Source organism: Rhinolophus hipposideros (genome assembly GCF_964194185.1).
Source record: "Rhinolophus hipposideros genome assembly, chromosome: 14".
NCBI classification, from domain to species: Eukaryota; Metazoa; Chordata; class Mammalia; order Chiroptera; family Rhinolophidae; genus Rhinolophus; species Rhinolophus hipposideros.
Genome location: NC_138060.1, coordinates 59,818,672 through 59,839,669, shown reverse-complemented (window position 1 = coordinate 59,839,669; position 20,998 = coordinate 59,818,672). Strand labels below are relative to the sequence as shown.

Here is a 20,998-nt window from a genome sequence, read left to right as displayed (position 1 = left end):
GAAGCGGGGATGGGCAAGGAAGATCCTTCTAGAGTCTCAAGCTTGGTCCCCCTACTCCGTTATTCCATATCCCCCAGGAGGAGAGGAGAGCCTAAAGAAGTCAGGCCTGAGGGCATTCTGGGATGCAGGCAGGAAGGTGAGGGAGTGTCCAAGGCCAGATGTGCTCCCTTCTGGTCTAAGGCTTTCAGAGATGGCTAGGTGAGTCGACACCTTGTCCTGGCCCTTGTGAAGAAGCCACACTTTCATACTCCTCTCATTGTATTCCTTTTTCCAAGATGTCATTATCACTGACCTTGATCTAGGTTTTCTCTCTGCTCCAAGAGGTTAGTAAGGACAGTGAGGTTAAACCCATTTCACAGAGTAGGAAGTCGAGGCCCTGCCTCCTCACCTCTGCGAAGAAGGCTTTGAGCTGGTCCAGGTGCTGGAAGATGCTAGGTGAGTTAGTGTCCAGACGTGCAAGGCGCTGGGCTGCTTCCTCAGCTGAGAGCCGGGCTGGATGTGGCTCCTGTGGGTAAGTGGCTGGTCAGCACCATGCACACTCCTGACCACCTGCCTCCAAGCTGGCCTTACCTTCAGCAGCTGACAGGGGGTCTGCCCAAAGTTGCTGATAATGCCTTCCAGAGCCTTCCGTTCCCGCTCATCCGCCACGTGGTCCAGGTCCACAGCACCTGGGCATGCAGGAGAGCAGTCAGGACTCCCTGGGTGTCCTGAGCCCTCCTCATCTGTGCCCAGCCCCCACTTGAGCCCAGGTCGCTCCCCACCTTCATAGGTGCAGTAATAGAAGACATTGAGGGCCTCCTCTGCAGCCGGGCCCCGCTGCTTGTAGCCAAAGATGAGGTCGATCCACTCATGCAGGTGGGCAGACACGTACTCTGACTCCTGGGGGTGGGGAGGGGCAGTCAGCCTAGGGATGGACGGCTGACCCTCAATCCCCACCCTCAGCCCTGAGTGCCCGCCTGTCTGTCTGTGCTCGTCTCCTCACCAGAGCCTGGCGGTGCTGCTGGATGAAGTCCTCAGGAGAGCTGGCCCATGGGGGCAGCACCACGTCGCCCACCTTCTCATTGGTCAGCTGGAGGCAGCCCAGGTCAAAGCCTGGCACAGAGGACTGGGTCAGTTGTCTCACTGTGCCATCTTCACCTGCTCCCTGGCCACCCCTGGCCTGTCTCCATCCTCATGCCACCTCCTACCGTTCTGGTTCTCCAAGAAGTCGGGGAAGTAGAAGAACTCTGGGATGAGCTCCTTCACATCAGCCAGGCTCTCCAGGCGTGCCTGCCAGGCTGCTGCCACCGAATGGAACTGCCGGTCAGAGCAGTCAAAGCTGGGGGAGGGGCACAGCCAAAGTGAGGTGGGGGGAATGGGGACGGAGGGAGGTGTGGCTGAGGGAAGGACAGAGCCACAGGGCCCAGGACGCCTGAAGGACCCGCCTGTCGCCCTCATCTGCTACCCCCCTATCACCACCATGCTGCCATCTGCCCACCCCCTCCTGGGCCGCACCGGCCACTCTGCAGCTGGACGTGCAGGGAGGTGAAGGGCTCCATGCGGATGAGGTAGTGCATCACGCCTGCTGCATTGGAATAGTGGGTGCCATAGTGGAACTTGTCAATGGTGCCTGCTGGGTCCTCAAAGCTCTCATACCTGGAGCCGCAATTAGGGGGAGTCAGCGGAAGCCCTCCCTTCGCCCATCCCAAACCCCTCACCCGGCCTTGCCCACATGCTCACTTCTCCCTCACGAGCTGAGCATGCTTGGGGTTCACCACACCGATGGGCTTGGACAGGTCCCGGAAGACAGCCGGGTTGCTGAGATCCAAGGTTGGGGACACATAGTCCTGTAGGACCCAGGGGAACTGGCCGCCCACCCGGGCAGGAGCTGCATGAGGGTCCTGATGGTCTACCTGCCCACCCTGCCCTGCCCTCACCCTCGGGAAGATGGGTACAGCCCACAGGTAGGGACACACCACTTAAAGGGGCTGTAGGGGAGCAGGACAGACTGTTTAGGACAAGATTCCCCTTCAGGGAAAACAGGCCAGGAGGGGAAGAGAGTGGGCCTGAGTGGGTGCGGAGTGGCAGGAGGCAGAGGCCAGGTCTCGGGCAGCACGGACCTAGGACCAAGCTCAGAGCCTGGCTCCCATCAGTGCCTACACTTGGCTGAACCAGGGCTGGCCGACCAGAGGGGCAGGCTGGAGGTGCAGAGCGGGCTCTTACCACAGGGTACTGAGATAGGTCGTTGTAGGTCCGCCCCGCAATGGTGTTGAGTTGCATCAAGTACTCAAAGTTGGATATCTCACGCTGTACCCATTTCTGGGGGACGGGCAGGCAAGAGGTGAGTCAGCTGGGCTGCCCAGTACTCCTCCTAACCGCAGGTCCCAACCTCACCAGCCCCTCACACTCCGGGGCCCTCACCTGGGTAAGGCCTGAGGCGCGCAGCATCTCCTGGGGGGAGCGGCTGCTTAGGTAACCTTGGGTAGGGGGTCGCAGGCGCAGGAGCCACTTGTACACCTGGTTCCGTACCTGGGTGTGTGGGGGGGTGGGGCAGGGTTGGGGCCTGGGGGCTTGGCAAGGAGATGAGGCTGCAGTCCCGCCCACCTTGCATGGGAAGTTGAGGAAAAAGTTGGCCTGATCAATGAAGAAGAGCTCAAGTGCTGAACGGCGCAGATTGAAACGCCGTAGGTGGACCTCGCGCAGCTGGGCCAGCGGGCGCCGGAAGTCATGGCCAACGCCTGTGGGAGGGACAGCAGGAGTGGGAGTCCCTCAGCCTGGCCCCACCACACCACAGCAACCCCCTGCTGTCCCTCCATCAGAACATACCCTCCTCAGTTTCCACGCGCTCAGTGCTACAATCGTAGAAGTAGATGTGCTGTGTGGTGAGCTCCAGCAGCCCTGGGACCACAGCCACCACTGTGACCAGCTGGCATTCAGCTGACAGAACCAGCTTCTCATGCTGCTCGTCCAGTTCTGCTGCCTCCATCCTGGGGGTCAACACCCACTTCAGGCTCTAGGCTGTGGGACCCCCATCCCGACAAGCCCAAGGACAACACTGTCCATGTGCCATCAAGTCATGAGGTACATACGCTCACGCCTCCCAGAGGAGTAGGAGCTGCCCAGGGTCCAGGCTGGCCCCAGTTCCCACCCCAAAACCTGGGTCTCTGAGTGTCTTGAGGACTCCACCTCACGTCCCTGGCTTCCCCTCATTCAGGCCCTGCCCACTCCCATGGGCCCCCATCCTATTCTGGTTGTTTCCAGTCCTGCTCTGGGGTGCCTAGCCATGAAAGCAACTATCTATTCTGTTAGACACCTCTCCCCAATACCTCATCTGACTTCGGACAGTCCCTTCAGGGCAGTTAGCCCTGCAGCAGAAGAGGGAATGGACTTGGGTCAACCCTCTAGCAGGCGTGCACACCCAGAGCAGACCCATGGCCCACTCACAGGGTCTCCAGTGAAGCCAGCTCATCCTCGCCCAGCTGGTCTTCCTGCAGCTCCTCGTGCAGCGTGCTGACTTTGGCCTCTTTAGTCACTGCTAGAGGGAGCGCGGCCTCCTCGGTGGGTGTCATGGGGGCCTCACCTGCAATGGACCCAACGGTGCTCAGCCAGAGCCAGGCAGGACAGCCTACGAAGTTGGATAGCCCCGGCTCAGCACACCCGCTCACCCAGGTTGTCCCGTAGGGCACTGGCTTCCAGGTGAGAGTTGAAGTGATGGTTGGGCACCAGCTTCAGACGCATGCGCGAGTACGTCTCAGCGCTGGACATCTTCCACCGGGGGGTGGGTGGGTCCCTGCAGATGCATCCCAGGTGACTCTTCCCAGGCCTAACCCCAAAGGGAGTCTGGTGCTCCAGGTCCTCCCTCCCTCCCTCCTTTCCAAGCCCCAGACCGACCCACCTTAGGGCCCAGGGCCCGCAGGGGCTGGAGAGCTGACGCCATAGTGCCGCCCAGTGCAGCAGGACAGTGGAATGCTGCGTGGTCTGCTGCTTCAGCGCTGCCGCGTAGCGCTGCCCCTCCAGGCGCGTCCGCCGCTGCACAGGTTCCAGCACCAACTCCTGGCGGGTGGGGTTTGGAGGAATGGGTGAGTCCAGCTGGCTGCTTCCTGTCCTGGCCCATCAGGGGTCCTCTGGGCGCATGTGTGAAGCAGCGCCTGGGCCCTCACCCCGGGCCACACACCTGGAAGGCCTGACGACTCTGTGCCCTCTCCCTCTGGCGCCGCTGCCCACTGCTCATGAGCGTGTCATAGCAGGAGTTCCAGAAGCCTGACATGAGGTCATGGCTCTTAGCGTACGTGTCCATTTCGAACTGTGACATGGTGGGCTGCACCTGGAGGATTGGCAGGGAGAGACCAGTGCTCATTGTTGGCCCCCAGCCCCCACTTCTCTGCCCATGCCCCCACCTCCAGGTACCTGCTTGTCGATGAAGTGGCGCCATTCAGGTGTGGCACAAAAGGCCTGGAAGTCCTCGAAGAAGGTGGGGCTGCCGTTGGTGGGCGGGAGGGAAGGCAGCCCCCACTGAAGCCCCAGCGGCCCGTAGGCACGGTCCAGCAGCGTGCGCACCAGGGGCACGAGCCACGAGCAGCGCTCCACAGTTGCGGCAGCTGTCGTTGGTGGCTCCTGGTCCTCAGTGGCCGTCTTGTAGGGGGTGGTGTTCAGCACCCGCGCCAGTGCCGCCTCCAGCTTGGAGAGCACATAGCAGGCCTCCTCCCGGCGCATGGGCACTGCAGTCTGCAGCAATGCATGCAGCCTCACATAGGCCTGGGCGTGCAGCTGGGGGCACAAGGGAGGTGTGGGTGGCACCCAGCCGCTCCCTACACCTGCCGTGCTCCTCCTCCCGCACCCACCCCGTGCTTACCTGTGGGTCCTCCAGCAGGATGTAACCAAGCACAAGGTGCAGGCCTATCTGTGCCATCTCCCGGAGACCTGCTGTGCCGTTGGCCAGGTGGGGCCAGGCTCCCAGGCGATCGAGCAGGCTGCACACACCTTCAAAGAGCTGCCACACAACACATTCCCCGGGAGCCATGGAGAGGGAGCAAAGTAAGGTTTGAGCCGGAGGCCAGGTTGGGTTTGTACATACAGACAAAGTCATGCCCACAGACACGCGTGCCAGCACACCCAGGACTGCACGTGTACTCATCCTCCCCAGACCACACGCCTGCAGGCTCACATCCCTCTGAGCTGTCACCTTCTCACTCCACAGTTCCTGGTTGCCATGGCCCTCAGAGCACAGGAAGTCCTGCAGCAGGCGCAACAGCCAAAGCACCTGCTGGGTGAAGCCAGCCAGGACCCCAGCGGGGGCCTCTTTGATGTCGCTCAGGGCTGACTCCAGCATCATCTCCAGGAGGCTGGGGATGGGCGAGGAACTCAGGTGTCTACCTGACCGCCTGCCTTACCAGAAGGCTTCCTGGAGGCCCCCACCCTCCTGAGATGCCTCCTCACCTGCGCTTGATGCAGTCTGGTGGGCGCACAAGTGTGGCTGAGGCCCCCAGCTGGGTGAGCACTGAGAAGACCTGGCCACGTTCCCGCCAGGCAGCCTCGTCACTGCCTTCCACGCCCCGCCATGTTACCAAGAACAGCACGTTGGTGAGCAGGTTGCACAGCTCCTCCTCAGGGGTTTGCTGTGGGCAAAGATGGGTGGTACGGGTTTGGGTGACCCTACACTGCAGGGACAGCTCGGCACCCCTTGTCCACCATCAGTAGGAACAAGAGGAAGTAGAGCATTCAGCCAGCAGATGGCCTGGCCTGGCTCTGAGGGCCTGCGAGAAAGGTATGGAGGCCTCAGCCACTGCCTGGATTCCAGGGAGAATCCTGGGGTTTCAGTGACTCCTAAGACGTGATCAGGTGTTTCACAAAATTACCCCACAATCCTGAAAGGCCTCAAAAACTGTCCTGGAATTTTCTGGAAGAATAGAAGCAGAGGCCCATCCCCAAACCCAGAAGCACCAGGCAGGACCCTGAGAGCTGCACTGTCCACGGGCCCTGTAAGTCTCTGCCCTCTTCTGGGACCTCACTGGCAGCTGCAGCCCTGATGACAGACGGCTACACCTGTAACAAGGCTACAATGCCCGCCCCGTGTCCCAGAGGTGTCTATCCTTAGTGCCACGCAGTGGCAGAGGGTGGGCCTGCCTCACCTGAGGGTTGCTGGTATTAGAAGTGTCGTCCCCACTGATGGTGGGCTCCGGAAGGCTGCCATCCTCCAGCACATTGGAGAGACTGGAGCTGAGGTGGCCATGAGCAGCAGGGAAGGGCCGGGGCCCATCCAGCGGGGATGGTGTGCCAGGCTGGCTAGCCGGAGTAAGAGTCCCACTGCTGCTGCCACCACCAGCAGTGTTGCCTGAACCCACGCTGGCCCGTTCCAGGCCCAGGTCAAAGGGTGCACAGAACGGGGAGAGAGCTTGGTAAAAGGCATCAGGGTCTGGGCAGGGGGCATCTGAGGGCAGGAAGACGTCCGAAGGTTCAGGTGACTCAGTGGGTGGCTTGGATAAGGCTGGTTCTGGGGAGGCGGGCAGCTCTGGGGAAAATGGCAGAGGACTGCTGGCCGTCGCAGCCTCCAGCACATACAGCCGGGTCAGCACATCCTGCCAGCCAGCCTGTCGGGCCAGCAGCCGCACTATGTCAGGCTGTCCATAGATGAGATGGAAGAGCTGCCGGGCCAGGGTACAGCAAGTGAGGGACTCATCCAAGAGATCTGCCCCCAGACCCTCCTCCTGGGGCTTCTGCAGGGGAGGCTCCCAGAGACCCTTCACCACTGGCAGGCAAAGTGAGTGCTCGGGATAGAAGCTCCCCCGCCAAAGCTTTCACCTCCCACACTCACCTGGCGACAGATGTCCAGGCGGACGCTGAGATCGGCCTGCAGGGACAGCTGCACCACAGCCAGCAGGTCTGAGAGGTTCAGGTAATCTGGGAGCATGGACAGAGGCCTGAGGGCTTGTCCCCAGCAGGGGCTGTGCTACCCTGCTGGCCCAGCCCTCTACCCACACCTCCCATCGTCCCACCAGCCCTGGTCCTAGATCCACGTCATCCCTCCACCTGGCCTGCCTTTTGGCTCCAACCAGATTGTACCTGTCCCCAGGAACAGCTTGTAGAGGCCCTGACAGAGCTGGAGGGAAACTGCCCCCTCTGGCAGGCAGGCGATGAGACCCTGGAGACCACACTCTCGCAGCCGAAGCCGCTGGCGGCTCCGCTCAGGCAGGCGCTCATTCTGCCGTAGTCTGCGCAGGATCTGTGTGTGTATGTGGGGTGTGTGGGGGGAGGGTGTCATCACAGGGAAGAAGTTACTGTAGGAGGGGAAGTCACAACAGAGGTGTGCACTTCTAAGAAAGGTCTGCAAAAGCAGCTTCCTCTGCCCGCCCAAGGCCTGCTGCTCCTCCCAGGGCCTCAGGCAGGGGCCATAGAAAGAATGGGATGGGGGTGCTGGGTGTACCTTGCAGACTCGGTCGGACACCAGGGGTAGTGACCTTGGCCGCACCAGCAGTGCCAGCAGCACCTCCAGGTTCCCCGGCTCCAGGAGGAAAACAGCCAGAGACTCCTGTGCTGGTGAGCCCTGTAGCAGAGCCAGCAGCAGATCCAGGGCGCCCGCCACCTGGGGATACAAAGACTCACAGTGGGTGGGGTGTCCCCACGTGGTCCACACCACTCCTCACCTAAGCCTGTCACCAACCTCCGGCCTACCTGGCCATCATCACCCGCGGCTGCCAGAAAGCTCAGCAGGACCTGCATGTCATCAGTAGGGGAGCTCCGCACCAGGAACTCGCGAGCCAGGCCCAGGAGTGAAGTCTGCACCGTGCGCAGGTCGTCAGCCGCTAGGGGGCGCTCCCGCTGTGGGCTGGCGGGTCCCGGCAGGCAGGGGCAAGGAGGGGAGAGAACAGGAGGAGTGGGCAGGTGAGCTGGGGGACTGAACCTTCCTGTCCCCAAGGCCAGAGGCCAAGGGGTCTGCCCTCTGGCCATCTGCCCCCTCCAGCCTTACCTGTAGTGGGTGCGCAGGGCATCAAGGATGAACTGGACCCCATACTTCTTCCGTAGCTTCTGTCTGTGCTCACGGACTATGCTGGACACGTACTGGATGTGGCCTGAGTGGGCATCAGCAGAAGGCTTAGGCCACCAGGCTGAGCTGGGCCCCTTCCGATCCTCCTGCCAGACACCCCCAGGGGAGGGTCATGTTCCCCTCGGGCGCCCCCGGACAAATATGTCCCCTCAGATCACCCAGAGAAGAGTTATAACTTCTTAGAACCTCCACCACCACCCTGCCTGGAGGCATCCCTTCACCCAAGTCCCTGCACCTACCAAGGCGCACAGCAAAGTCGCTGAAGGTCCAGAGATGAAAGTTGAAGAGCAAATGCTGGTAGAGCAGATACAGGAGGGGCCCACTGCCCTCAGATGCCAACTGCTCCATCAGCAGCTGGGCAGACATGAGCACATTCATGTCCATGGCCCAGCTGGGGACCTGGGGTGGGAGGAGCGGGGGTGAGACGTCAGGCCCTGTCTGCCCACTGTCAAGCCTCCCAGCTGCCACCCTGCCCCGCACAGGCAGACACAAGCATCCTACCTGCTCAGATCCCCTTGATGGCTCCCTCCTATCTCTGAATGCAAGCTCCCCAACCTCCTTTGAAGCCCCCTGTCCCAGCCTGTGCTGGGACTTGCCCCTGACCCTCAGCCAAACCCTGCCACTCAAATGCCACCTCTCCCAGGAGCCTGTCCCTGACTGATGGCATCAGCTTCCCCTTCGAGGTCCCCCCACCCAGTCCCTTTGGTCAGCTGCCCCAGCAGGCCTCACCTTGCGCAGGAGAGCCCCGATGATGGCAGGCCCCTGGCACTGCACCAGGCTCTCCTGGTTCACAGCGTGGCCCTGCAGGAAGTTCCGCAGCATCAGCAGAAAGGCAGCCACTGCGTTCCTCTCCATTCGCTCCTCTGCCGGTCACCAGGAAGAGGACAAATGTGTGTCAAGGGCCTGCCAGTGGCCACAGAGACTTCAGGCACTCCAGCCCCCCATCACCCACGATTTCCTCCCCACAACCCAGGTACCAGGGACACTTACCTGAGGACTTACCCAGTGGGAGAAGCAGGCCCTGGGCGTTGCGGCCAGAGGTCAGTTCAGGTCCCACAAGGTCGTATGTTTCAGTTGGACCTGCCTCGGCCTCTTGGGGCTGTGTAGCCACTCGCTCCAGCAGAGGCAGCAGGGCACCCATGCCTCCCACACAATTCACCACATCCTGAGGGGTAGGGAGGGCTCTGGCTGTGAGAAGGCAGCTCCCAGCCGTTTCCTGACCCACTCCACCCCAGCACATCCTCCAGGCTGAGAACCGGGGTCCGGTGACCTAAAGCCTTCCCAGGGCACAGTGCCACTCCCCAGCCCGCCCTGTGCCCATGCTTCCTGCACACACCACCCACATGTGCACACACACCTTCACGTCCCAGGTCTCCACCCTATGGCCCGTTAGGCGGCCATCCAGCCCGTGGCCAGGGGACAGGTCCAGGCAGATGTTGTTCTTACAGGCCTGGGGGAAGGGTGTGAGCAGGCAGCAGGGGTCAGTTGGAGGAGGGGGCAGCAGACAGAGTGTAGGAGCCAGGGGGAGGTAAAAAGGTTGAGCCAACTGCCTTCCCCCAATACCTGAGGTGAGTAATGGAGGAGCAGCTTGGTGCCAAGCTCATGCAGTTCACCCTCAGGCTTGAAGGGCGCTGTCTCATTGGGCCCTGGGGGGTTAGCGGGGGGTTTCAGACCAGGCTGGGCCTTGGCCCAAACCCCATCCAGACCCGCCTCTTCTCTGCCTGATGAGAGGACCTCCCCCGCCACAGGGATGCCTTCTCCCCTCAGACCCCTAGTTTCTGGCCTGGGCACTTTGTAAGTCCCCATCACCCAGCTCTGGGACACTGGGGGTGGGTGGGCTGGGGCAGGGCAGGGGGATGGGCCACATACCCAAGGTGTACAGGACTTGCAAGGACGCCTCTTGCAGGGCTTCATGGAAGATGGCCACGGCCCCCAGCTCACCCTCTAGGGACGTGGGGCTACCCCACCGAGTGTCCTGTGTGCCTGCAAGGGTGGAGCTGATGCTGCCCTCCTGCAGGGGGGCCACCAGCCCGGACCCCCAGCCCAGCCCTGTATTGGCTGGAACTGATTGGGAGCGGATGAGGGAGGGGTGAGTATGAGCCAGGGCAGCGGGGGCTGGTGGCGCAGGTGGCCCCGTGGTGGTGGTCGTTGTGCGGTGCCCAGCGGAGCCAATACAGCAGGAGGAGAAAGGCTGCGGGGCCAGGGTTGGGAGAGTGGTCAGGTCACACCAAGGCCTGGGGTTCCACTGCATCCAGTTCCACAGTGACCCCTACAGCTGCAGTCCCCAGAGGCTGAAGTCTGAGGCCTGTTGGGGCCTAGGGGCCCTCGACCCCTCCCTGACCACGTCCCCCCAGTTACCCAAGGCCTCCCCAAACCCTGCCCTGCACACCTCACTGAGGGATGGGCAGCGAAGGGGTGCTGTCTTGATCAGATGACCATCTTTGTAGACAGAGACCAGGTTCTGGCCGAAAAGCAGACGTCCAGGCACATGGACGATGGCCACACAGTGCTAGAATAGAAGCCACATCAGGCTGGAAGTTGGGGTTTGGGGCCCTGTCCACCCCCTGGGCCATGAGGATGGAGGCTCACCCAAGCAGAGTCAGCAAAGGACACTTCAGGCAAGCTCATGGTCAAGTAATCCTTCCGGGTGCATACTGCCACCACCAGCGTCCCGGTCGCCGTGAAGAAGGCCTCAAACCCTGAGCCGCTGCTGGAGAAGAAGCTGGGGGCAGGCCAAGCCAGTTATGCCTGCTGCTTCTCCTGCTCCCTCTGGCATTCTGCCCTGGTCCCTGGCAGTCACCCACCTGTATAGCTGCTTCCGCTGGAGTGGCCGGGAGGGAGCCAGGGCAGGCCCTGCAGCCGTGGGGTGCAGACAGAGCCAGGCATGGAAAGTGAAGCCAGTTCCTGGCCATCGCTGCACAGAGGGTACCATAATACCCGCCATGCTGGGTGTGAGGTCAAAGTAGCGTAGCGCTCGTGCAGGGCCCTGGTGCCGAGCCATGCCTGATAACGCGCGAATGATGGCACCAGCGTGTCGGGCATTCCCAGCCTCAGCTCCACCCGGCCCTGAGTCCAGCCCTGGCGGGGGGCGAAGCAGGCGACGAAGCTCCAAAGGCCTTAGTGACACACGGCCCAATGCTTGCAGCAGCGCCAGCAGCTGCTCCTGGCAGCGGGCCCCCAGGGCTTCCCCCATACTAAGCGTCTCCAACAGGCAGTCTACAAGACCAGCCTGCACACACGTGGCACGGCTGGCAGGGCAGCTGTCACAGAGCCACCAGAGGCGTTGTGCTAGGAAGAGCCGTAGCTCAGCCGTGGGCAGTGCTGGCAGCCACCGCATCAGCACCAGCACCGGCTGCTCGTTGCGGATTGGTGGTGGCGGACATATGCTGTGGTCACCCTCCACGGCCTGTGGGTGGAGAGAATGTGATAGTTCCCAGGCAACCGGCATGGAACAAGCCAACAGTGGGACTTCCTGTGTCAGTTTGTCTATGACATGGGAAGGCAATGGGTGCTCACCCCCTCACGCCCCCATCCTGCTCACAGGTTGTGTCTGAGGCTCAGGAGAGTCAGAGGTGCATGGACAACCATCAGTACTAATAACAGTCCTTTAGCCCCGTTAACCTCCAGCCTTGGCTTTCGCTCTGGGTTGGCCCAGACCCCAACTGTGTGTCGGCAGGAGAATTCTGGGGCTTGCGAACATGCAGCAGCTTCCGGGCCCCATGCAACCAGGAATCCTCACCCCAGTGACACTGACACACATTTGGCCACAGATCACAGTATGTACTGGCCACAGTCAACACAGTCCCCCAAGGTGGAGAGCTGGCCTTCTGTGGTGGCCCTGACTCAATCCTGGCTGCCCTGGGGACATTGACACAAGCCCTTGCCCTCACCATGTTGAGCAGCTCTTGCAACAGCCGATGTGTGGGGGGACCGTGGCTCTGCAGAATCTCATGCAGGTGAGAGTAGCCGATGCGCTCTTTAAACACCTCCTGTGCAGGGTTGTGGGGAGGTCATGAGCATGGATATGGGCCCATGGCAAACTCATACCCCACGGAAACCCAGGAGGAGGCAGCTGCTTTCGGGGGCCCCTCACCGGGCTCTGCCTCTGGGTCACCGTGCTGCTGGGTAGAGGGCTGTGCAGGGACGCAGGGGGTATGGCTGCATCTCAGAAGGCTGCAGATGGTGGTCACCCCACAAAAGTCCTTCCCCCATCCAGCTCTGACGCAGGATATCCAGCTCCCAGGACCGACTGGTGACCATGCCCACCCAGAGGCCTGAGCTGCACTCCAGAGGGCACGATGGCTACCTCCCCAGCTCACCTGCTCCAATAGCCACCATCCAGGCCAGTTAGGGGTCATGTGGTTAATTTCACTGCACACCCCTACTGCAGGCAAACTGCAGCGTCCTCACCTTGGCCGAAGCGGAGCCACTCATGATGCAGGTCAACACTCTGACGACATGGACGGCGATGGCATCTGTGTCCTGATCCAGTACCTTGGGGTGGGGAGGAGCAGTCAGGAGAAGCAGGAGCCAGAGCATCGCAGCTGGCAGCACCCTGCAGTAAAAGGGGTGTAGGGCCAGGAGCAGGTACCCCAAGGCAGGTAGCTGTGTTGGCTTGGGGCCCTAGGAGTGTGGCAACCCTGTCGGGGCACCAGGCCCTCTACTCTTTGCCCAAACTGCTGTGCCCCTCACCCTGACCCTAGGGTCCTCTCTGACCAGCTTGGCAAGACTCACTCTGACGAAGAGGCCAGGGAAGGAACCAAGGCTGGAAAGGCCCTCATTGGGACACACCAACAGTGGACCCTATTGCCACACTCCTCTGCCCCCCACTGTCTGGTGGGCTTATGGGCCTCAGTCCCCACACATCCCCACCCAAGTGAGACACACGTGTGCAGGCAGGCCAGCAAGTGCCCATCACCCATGATGATTGACAGGGGGTCCAGGAATTTAGGGACAATCAATCACAGCATGTTAGAACCAGAAGAACCTTCGAGACCTTTGAGTCTTACCCAGCCCCTGTCCCCTAGATCCAGGTGGGGACACTAAGGCTCACCCTGGCTGAACCCGATAGCCAGAGGCATGCTGCTCACTCGTCCTGCCCCACCCCAAGGGGGTGAGCGGTCACGAGGGCTTGGAGGGTTGTCAGCAGGTACTAGGCTCCATGGTATTGGCTCCATGGGGCCCTTGGGCCCAGCTCTGCCTGACTCCCAAACTGATGTCAGGTCACATTCTTCTGTTCTTTAGGCCTCACTTTCTTCATCTTAAAAACCAGGAGTCTTGCCTGCCTCGCCTGCTTTGTAGATAGACGGACATGCAGGCTCTCAGAAAACAGCCAAGTGCATCAGACACATGGGGCTGCCTCATGAGGACAAAGCCAGGGTGGGCTCTGGAGGTTGGGGCCCAGGCACTGAGCCACCAGAGAGAAGGTGCACCAAGTGGAGCCCCTGGCACCCTGCAGCCTGCTACAGCCCCCATGCAAGGTGAGGCAGGGAGCACATCAGGAGGGGGTGGGAGGATGCAGACTCCCAGTGACCTGCTTAGGGCAGGTACAAGAATCTATGGGAAGAAGTGGCCCCAAGTAGGGGATCTCCTTCTCCGTGAATGGCTCTAGCCAAATCCCTGCATATCTATCTGGGTTTCTGTTTCCACTTCTGTGAAATGGGAGTGGGAGGTTAAGTTTCGAAGGTTCCCTCCAGCTTGGCACAGCCAAACCCCAGCTCCCAAAAGCAGTACAAGGCAGGAAAAAGATCACTCTTGCCCCATTCCCTAGGATGGGGACTTGGAAGGTCGGTGAGACAGCATGGGGGACCCAGCCCCATCAGTAGGCCACACCAGGCCTTATATATATCTGCTCATCTCCCCTGCATAGTGCAGGAAGGGCTCGAAGAGGGAGCCCAGGAGGGGGGTGCCCAGGGAGGTGAGTGCCTGAGCTGGTCAGCCCCAGGGTGGTACCTTCTGAACATCGGGCTCGGTCAGTAACCGGGTAGCCAGGTCACTGTCCCCCTCAGGGGGCGCCCGGGCCTGCAGGTATAGCTGTGGGGGAGGGGGAGGGCACAGGAGGCAGAGGAGAGAGGAGGAAGATGAGGGAAGGGAGGGATTAGTGTAGGGCCAGGACTGAAACAACTGCCAGGACTCTGCCCCAGAGGGAAGGATGTATCCCAAGCCCCATGCTGATTACCCCATCAGGCCCTAGGGAAGGGGTGGGGGGAAATGAGACACCCCATATCAGCTCAGAGGGACAGAGTCTGGGGTGGTTAAGTGGGCAAGAGTAGGCACCGCATCCAAACAGCTGAGCCGCCCTCCTGCTCCTGGACTTAGGATGACTGGGGAAAGGGGAAACAGGCCAGGGCAGCTCCTGTCCTTCCTCAGCACCCCCACTGGTGGGGTACAGAGCCATCCTCAGGCCCAGGTCCTCCCACTGAACTGCAGGCCACCCCACCATCCGCGCCCCCCAGACCGGTACAGCCTACGTTTGCTCAGCAGCAGCTCAGCACCCACATGTGGTCTCCCCAGCGCCTGGGTTCCAGGCCCTCTGCCCCAGCCTGGGTCCTGCCCACCTTGCTGTTCTGGATGAGGCGAGTAAGGTGTTCAAAGCAATTGTTGCTGAGAAAGGTGGCCTGCAGCACTGGCCGGTCCTCGCATGCCAGCATCATAGGGATGGCATCTGTGGAAGGGTCAAGGGTCAGCCTTGTCTAATCCCCTCCCAGCAGCACCTCTGGTCAGCCTTAAACCTTCTTCCCCGTACTGCCCAGTCCAGCCTTTCCATCATCACTTGGTCCTTTGCCTCCTGGGACAACTTCCCCAAGAGCCTGGGAGCCCATACCCACCGAGCATGCTGACTCGTAGGGTGACGAGGGCCTCTTCGGGGCCTGGGCTCGGCCCAGCCGGCCAGTCGGCATTAAGGACGCGGAAGTAACCCTCAAGCAGGGCGCGGAGCTCTGGACCACGGGGGGGTGTGTGGCTGGCATGCAGGACATGGACTGTGCCCACCAGGGCCTCTAGCGCCAGCGGCACTAGGCGGGGGTCTTGAGCTGGCCCACGGCCCCAGCCCTGCACCACACCCAGCAAGCCCTGCACGGAGCCAGCGCTCACAGCTGTCTGCCCGTTCTCCTGCAGGTGTGAAAGGAGACGGGCAATGGGCGAAAGGCTCACCCAGCAGAGACCCTGAGACGGCCACCCTCTGGCCTGTAAGCTCCTCCCAGCCTACCTTCCCTCCTGCAAGGACGGCACCAAAGAGATGGATGAGACGCAGCAGCAGCGTGGGAGGCAAGCGGTCTGCATCCTGCAGGCTCTCTGGGTAGGGTGGGGTGGGCAGGGCAGGACAACGTCACCAAACTTGCAGGGCTGTGGATCTACCAGGGGTCTACAAGAGGTGGGAGCCCTGGAGTGGGGGTGGGAGCTGGGAGGCCCGTTCTCAGGGAGACCTGGTCCTGCGCCGAGGGGGGAAAAACGTCAGGGCTGTATACTAGGGATCTGAGGGGGATACAGCCTTTCTCTGGGGAGCTTAAAGGGGAACATGACCCTGCCCTGAGAGCCTAGCCAGCTCCCCAGGTCCTCAGTCCACAAAATGAAGACCCCAGGTGAGCATATCCCCCCACCCGCTTCCCCATGGCAACCCAGGGTTTAGTTTCTCAGATGCAAATCTTCTGGTCCCTCTGCCCTGTGACAGTTGGCACTTCCCCCAGTGACCTGCTCTAGGGACCTTGCTATGTCTAGCATACAGATGTCTCCCACCCCACTCGTGCCCCCGCTGGGGACTTTTAGGGGCTTTCACAGCCTCATATGTGGAATGGACAGGATGCCAGGCCACAGACTGAAACCCAGAGAGCAGAAAGGACCAGCCCTGGGTCAAATGGGCGGGGTGGGGGTGGGGGAGCAAGAACAGGGCGGGCTTAATTCAGGTGGGATGGGGTGGGAGGCCTCCTGGGGGCAGGGCTTTTGAAGTGAAGTCTGGGAGCCCAGTTGGCAGTTGGCCTATTAAGGGAGAGGAAATAGTGGGCAAAGAGCCGGAAGTGGGTCACCTAGTCGCATTCTAGGAATGAGAGGACATGGTCACGGCTGGGGTACAGAGAGCGAGGGGAGGGAGGACGGCTGTGGGGAGAAGCAGGATTTGTTCCTGAGGGTATCAGGCTACCCCTGGGGCATTTAGAGTAGCAGGAACGAAATCCGGTTTGTTTTGAGAAGAGTACTCAGGCAGTGGGAGAATGGAGGCAGGGAGCTCCCCACAGGGAATCTTCCCTCCTGGAGCTGTTGTCCCGGTCCCAGGCCCAGGCCAGCAACTACACAGCACACCCCAGTGACGAGATACTTTCTATCCCAATCGGCCACCAGCTTCCTAAGCCCAGCGGCCCCTGTCCAGGCAGCATCCCACCTCGAGCCCACCTAAAGTCTTCTCTGCCTCCAATGAGAGAAGAGAGATGACCCAGGAGATGAAGGTCCCCAGGGAGAAGAGGTGACCAGAGACATCCTAGGGGTCAGCTGCTGTATGAGTGAGGGAGCAGAAATACAGACATTGTCTGCAAAGGGTGGAGACTGAGTGGAGGCCACAGGGACAAAGGGATTGGACCAGGGAGTTTTAATACGGTCCGGATGAGAGTGGGGTGCAAGTGCTTGGGGGACCCTGGAGATGGGAGGGAAGGGGGAGGGGAAATCAATGCCCCCACCTGATGAGAGGCCTTCACTACAGCCCAGGAAAGAAGTGACTCATCTACCTAGCCATGCCCTTTCTTTCCTCTCTGCCCCTGAACCCCTTCAAATTCGTGGGGTTCTCCCAGCCCCACGTGCAGCCACCACTAAGCCGGTCACGTCCTGTGTAAGGGATGGGGAACTGCAGGAAGGGGTTCAGGTTTAGGGTGTGGGGCCAAGTGGGCAGGGGCAGGGCCTGACCTCGGAAGAAGGTGCTGAATTCACAGGGCAAAGCGGCAGGAGGGAACTTGTATTTGCTCTTCTCCTTGGCACTGATGACTTCCCTGGAGGTGGGGGTGGGGCGGGCAGGGGCAGGGTGAGGCTGGGCACTTCACCCTCCTCAGTCATCCTCCCTCACCAGCCTGCACACACCGCCTTTCCCCCAGCAGCCAGCCCCATGTCTCCCCAGCCCCCTCTGGGCTCTCACCCGCCGAGCTGGCGCCGCCAGGTCTGGTAGGGGTCAAAGAGGCCCTCGCACAAAAGGAGGGCGTGCAGGGCCACGTCCTCCAGGTGGGGCCCCCGGCCCTCCTGCTGTGGTGGGTGTCCTTTCAGCTGTCGGCAAAGGGAGAGCGTGGAAGGGGGTTTGTTGGGCAACGGCTACCATCTGCTGCCCACCCCCCAGGTAGAGCCCACGTCACCTCAGCCACCAACCGGGTCAGCAGTGCCAGCACCCGAGGCACCAGCACCTGGCCCCGGCCTGCCTCCACATTCTCCAGGTTCCTGGGGAGTGAATGAAGAGAGGTCGCAGCAGTATGCCAGCGCCCCCTCTGGCCCAGTCCCACGCTGCCCCACCTGGGGGGGACCACAGGGACTCACCTGCAGAGGATGATGAAGAGCTTGAGCAGGAGCAGGGCTTGCTGCACGTCCCCCTCGTCCAGCTGCTTGGCCAACACATGCAGCGCGTCCAGCGGTAGCAGGGGCACCTCTGCACCTGCTTCCTCTGGCCTGCAGGGAGGAGGGGGTCACCGGAGTGCCAAGGACCCCTCAGTCTCCCCTCCCCTCGTAGCTCCAGCCTCACCTGCGGGGCTCCAGAGAAGACAGTGAGATGCTCTTCTCGAAGGTACCTACAAAGGCTTTCAGCCACTGCTGCAGGTAACCCAGGTCCTTCTGCAGTTTCAAGGGAACAATGGTAGAAACCACGGGTACAGTGACAGTGGGGGACAAGGGCATATAGACAGAAGTGGAGTGAATGAAGGTGGGTAAGGGGTAGACAGAGATAGGAGGCAGAGCGGTGGGAGTGAGAAAGGGAGTGAGGGATTGGTGGGGGAGGAAGGACAGGAAGTTGGAAGGTCAGCATGAGAGGACCGCCGTCCATACTGACCTCTTTCCCAGGCCCCCATCTGCTTTGCAGCCTCTTGCTCCCACCTCTCTAACCCTTGGGGACCCAGGCAGGCCTGACACAGGCAGGGGAGGGGCTTAAGTGTGTACATGCCTTGGGTGTGGCTAAGACCCACAAGGGTGCAAGGCCTTCCACCCATCAGCCAACCCTGATCCAAAGCCTTGGGCTCTCGCCTGCCACCTTCTTCCAGCTCGGCAGCCACCACCTCCAGGAAACTTTCCCTGACTGTAGATCACAGGGTGCCCGTGCACTATCAGCCAGGCAGACCCACGTACATGCACATCCCCCGCATGTACAGGTAGAATACCTTACCTCGCCCTGGGAACCTCTGCCCACCCTGACTGGTTACCTGGACCCCAGGCCCCAGAGCTGGTTCCATGGGCAAGAGGGGCAGCGGCTGGACAGAGCCTGAGTCTGGGCGCTGCCAGGAAAACTTTGGTGTGAACGGGGAAACGTCCCCTCAGGCCCCAGCAAGGGCAGGAAGCGCAGAGTCACGGTGGGGGAAGGGGGCCGCTTCCTCCCAGCAGACCGCAGGGATGTGGGGGGGGCCCGGGGCACCCAGGGCCCAGAAAGAGAAGCTGTGAGGGACCTGGCCCAGGAGCGGGGGTGGGGCCTGGAGCACAAAGGGGTGGGGTCACACTGCCCTTTGGGGAAGGGTTGGGGGAATGTGGACGTGAGACTAGTTTTACAGGCATGGGATGGGGTGTGGAGTCAGGGCAGGCCTATCTAGGCAAAGGTTCTGATCCCTGATGATCCCTACGGCACCCACAGCTCCCTGACATGGGTCCCAGGGGACGATGTAGAGGACTCCTCCATGCGTTTGCCCCACCCCCCTCCCGTGTCTTGTCCACCCTCCCTGACCCTGCTGGTCTCCTCGCTCAGAGACACAGCTGAGTGAATCTTAGCCTCGCTCTAATCTGCCCTAAACTCTAAGCCCCTCAGGCCACAAGTGGGTCCTGGCCCCGGCCTGAGCTGCCCCTCTCTCCCTCCTTGCTGGCCCCACCTGGAGCTCCACACCAACCAGTTGAGCCCAGAATGTCACTGTCTTTCCCAGGAGCAGAGGGGTAGGCTGAGGACTACATTGGAGAAGGACAAATGGGCAAGGGACACACCATAGAACACCCAGTAATCTGAGGCTTCTCCCCAGGTCCCACAGACCTCAGCTCAAGAACTTCCAGAACTGCCTTTGGATGGATAGCTAATTTTCACCATCAGTGAACCCCAGACCACAGGGTCAGGACTGAGTAAGCCCCAGGGAAGGGGGCCTGACCCCCGCAAAATGAGCCAGGCCCCTAAGAAAGCTAGGCAGAGCAGCCCTCTGCTATGTGGTTGGGCGCCTTCCACGTGCATTCTGTCACAGATGTGGGGCCCCACCACCGTGACTCTTCGTCAGTCAGTTACCTTTGGTGACCTCGCTACCCTCTGTAGTGAGGACACCAAAATGCCCAACCCTGAAATACCAGAGCAGGCCAGGGCTCTTAGCCCATTTCTTCTGAACTCTTCCCATTGCAGGTTGGGGAACTGGGGGGCCAGGGGGTCCCAGAGGGGATGCCGCACCCACGACCACAGCTTCGGCTGCACCTTTGAAGATGCTGAAAGCCAGAACTTTGTTCTAGGCCAGGGTCACTCATGGTTGCTAGACAGCTGGCTCAAGATGACCATATGACCCGACCCCAGCTTTAGGGACCCCACAGATCCCTGTAGGCCCTGGCAGGCCTACAAACCTTCAAAAGTGTCCCAACACCATCCTCCCCTCGTCTACCCTCAAACCACGCCCAGTCATCTCTCACCCAAAATGTGGGTCCTAAAAGCCCAAATTTGACCATGTTCCCCACCCCGCCCAGAGGATAAAGGCTCAGCTGCTGAGCCTCGCATTCCAGACCCTTAGTCCAACCAGGCCCGCTTGTTCAGCCTCTGCCCCTTGTCTGTGGTTGCCAGCCTCCTGTCCCACGGCTGTCTGTGACCTGGGCTTTTGGTACTGAAGAAGGGACCTCACACCCTCCCTGTGACCATCCCCTGAATAGGCCCTCCCAGACCCAGGAGGGTCAAACGCTGCACACTCCCGCTTTCTGTCCCTAGACCCATGCCCTTGGCCTGTCCAGTCCTACAAACTTTCAGCAGGTCCAGATGGGGTTCAGGGCTGAGACCATTAAGGCAGCACCCGTGGGCTGTGGAGGGGGCCTGAGGGGTCTCTAACGCACAGTACTAGGCAAGGGTGAGGGTAGCTGCCTGTCCTGCCCCCAAGAATCTCACCTTTCCTCCCAGGGCGGCCTCCACATGGCTCTGCCCTGGGCCCTGTGGCTTGAGGCTGCAGCACTCGGGTTACGAGCGCCCCTGCAGGGGCCAGGACAGGAGGCAGGGCAGGGCAGGGGAGGGGGCCTTGTGCTTGGTGGCAGTGCTGCATGTGGAGGGGTCCCCGGCAGGGAAGAGGTGGCTGTGGTGCTTGGGCTCCCACATTCCTCAGAGGTTCTGCCTAGGCTGGCTCCTCCCTCCTTTTGCAGCTCTGACCTGACCCCAGCCCCCACCCCGACCTGACTGGGCCAGGGTCCCCACCACACCCCTCCCATGAAGGCAGGTCAGGAGCAGACACATTCCTCCCCAGAGCCCTGGGGCCAGGGAGAAAGGGGTCTCATAGTTACCCTTCTAAAGACTCCAATCTGTGCCCGGCCAGCCCCGAGGACGCTCAGTGCTGGGGGTTGGGGTCTCCCAAGGGCTGGTTAGGCCCAAACAGTTCCTGGGTGGGCATGGTACTGCCACTTCCCCAGAACTCTGAGGTAACCTCGGAGGGAGGGCTGAAGGCAGGCAGCTGTGGCGTGGATGGTGGGTGGGTGGGGCTGTCTACCAGGGGACGGGGACCACTGAGCTGCCTGACACGGTGCTGCCCCTAAACCTGCTTGCCCTAACCCAAGTTTGCCATCAGCCCTGGCCTGGCCTGAGTCTGCACTCCGGGCCCG

At 61.2% G+C, this 20,998-nt stretch overlaps 1 protein-coding gene across 1 annotated transcript in view; it reads right to left on the bottom strand.

The window, feature by feature from the left end:
• Positions 1-20,998, bottom strand: part of NBEAL2 (neurobeachin like 2) — a 28,447-nt gene that overhangs the window by 2,814 nt on the left and 4,635 nt on the right. Inside the window, exons 2-45 of the mRNA XM_081072710.1 lie at positions 17,724-17,812; positions 17,522-17,650; positions 17,344-17,425; positions 17,133-17,257; positions 16,907-16,989; positions 15,228-15,313; positions 14,848-15,130; positions 14,578-14,684; positions 13,973-14,053; positions 12,431-12,514; positions 11,911-12,009; positions 10,825-11,426; positions 10,610-10,742; positions 10,410-10,529; positions 9,890-10,211; positions 9,584-9,666; positions 9,378-9,470; positions 9,011-9,185; positions 8,750-8,883; positions 8,260-8,419; positions 7,943-8,045; positions 7,648-7,801; positions 7,400-7,558; positions 7,039-7,198; positions 6,791-6,876; positions 6,108-6,620; positions 5,416-5,594; positions 5,162-5,321; positions 4,832-4,969; positions 4,387-4,746; positions 4,154-4,303; positions 3,875-4,032; positions 3,645-3,769; positions 3,424-3,559; positions 2,806-2,966; positions 2,401-2,717; positions 2,203-2,298; positions 1,720-1,844; positions 1,495-1,635; positions 1,188-1,318; positions 983-1,092; positions 762-879; positions 571-668; positions 389-505 (exon numbers count right to left, since the gene is read on the bottom strand). Coding sequence (XP_080928836.1) covers positions 389-505; positions 571-668; positions 762-879; positions 983-1,092; positions 1,188-1,318; positions 1,495-1,635; positions 1,720-1,844; positions 2,203-2,298; positions 2,401-2,717; positions 2,806-2,966; positions 3,424-3,559; positions 3,645-3,769; positions 3,875-4,032; positions 4,154-4,303; positions 4,387-4,746; positions 4,832-4,969; positions 5,162-5,321; positions 5,416-5,594; positions 6,108-6,620; positions 6,791-6,876; positions 7,039-7,198; positions 7,400-7,558; positions 7,648-7,801; positions 7,943-8,045; positions 8,260-8,419; positions 8,750-8,883; positions 9,011-9,185; positions 9,378-9,470; positions 9,584-9,666; positions 9,890-10,211; positions 10,410-10,529; positions 10,610-10,742; positions 10,825-11,426; positions 11,911-12,009; positions 12,431-12,514; positions 13,973-14,053; positions 14,578-14,684; positions 14,848-15,130; positions 15,228-15,313; positions 16,907-16,989; positions 17,133-17,257; positions 17,344-17,425; positions 17,522-17,650; positions 17,724-17,812 — 7,065 coding nt within the window. The remainder of the gene's footprint in view (positions 1-388; positions 506-570; positions 669-761; positions 880-982; positions 1,093-1,187; positions 1,319-1,494; positions 1,636-1,719; positions 1,845-2,202; positions 2,299-2,400; positions 2,718-2,805; positions 2,967-3,423; positions 3,560-3,644; positions 3,770-3,874; positions 4,033-4,153; positions 4,304-4,386; positions 4,747-4,831; positions 4,970-5,161; positions 5,322-5,415; positions 5,595-6,107; positions 6,621-6,790; positions 6,877-7,038; positions 7,199-7,399; positions 7,559-7,647; positions 7,802-7,942; positions 8,046-8,259; positions 8,420-8,749; positions 8,884-9,010; positions 9,186-9,377; positions 9,471-9,583; positions 9,667-9,889; positions 10,212-10,409; positions 10,530-10,609; positions 10,743-10,824; positions 11,427-11,910; positions 12,010-12,430; positions 12,515-13,972; positions 14,054-14,577; positions 14,685-14,847; positions 15,131-15,227; positions 15,314-16,906; positions 16,990-17,132; positions 17,258-17,343; positions 17,426-17,521; positions 17,651-17,723; positions 17,813-20,998) is intronic.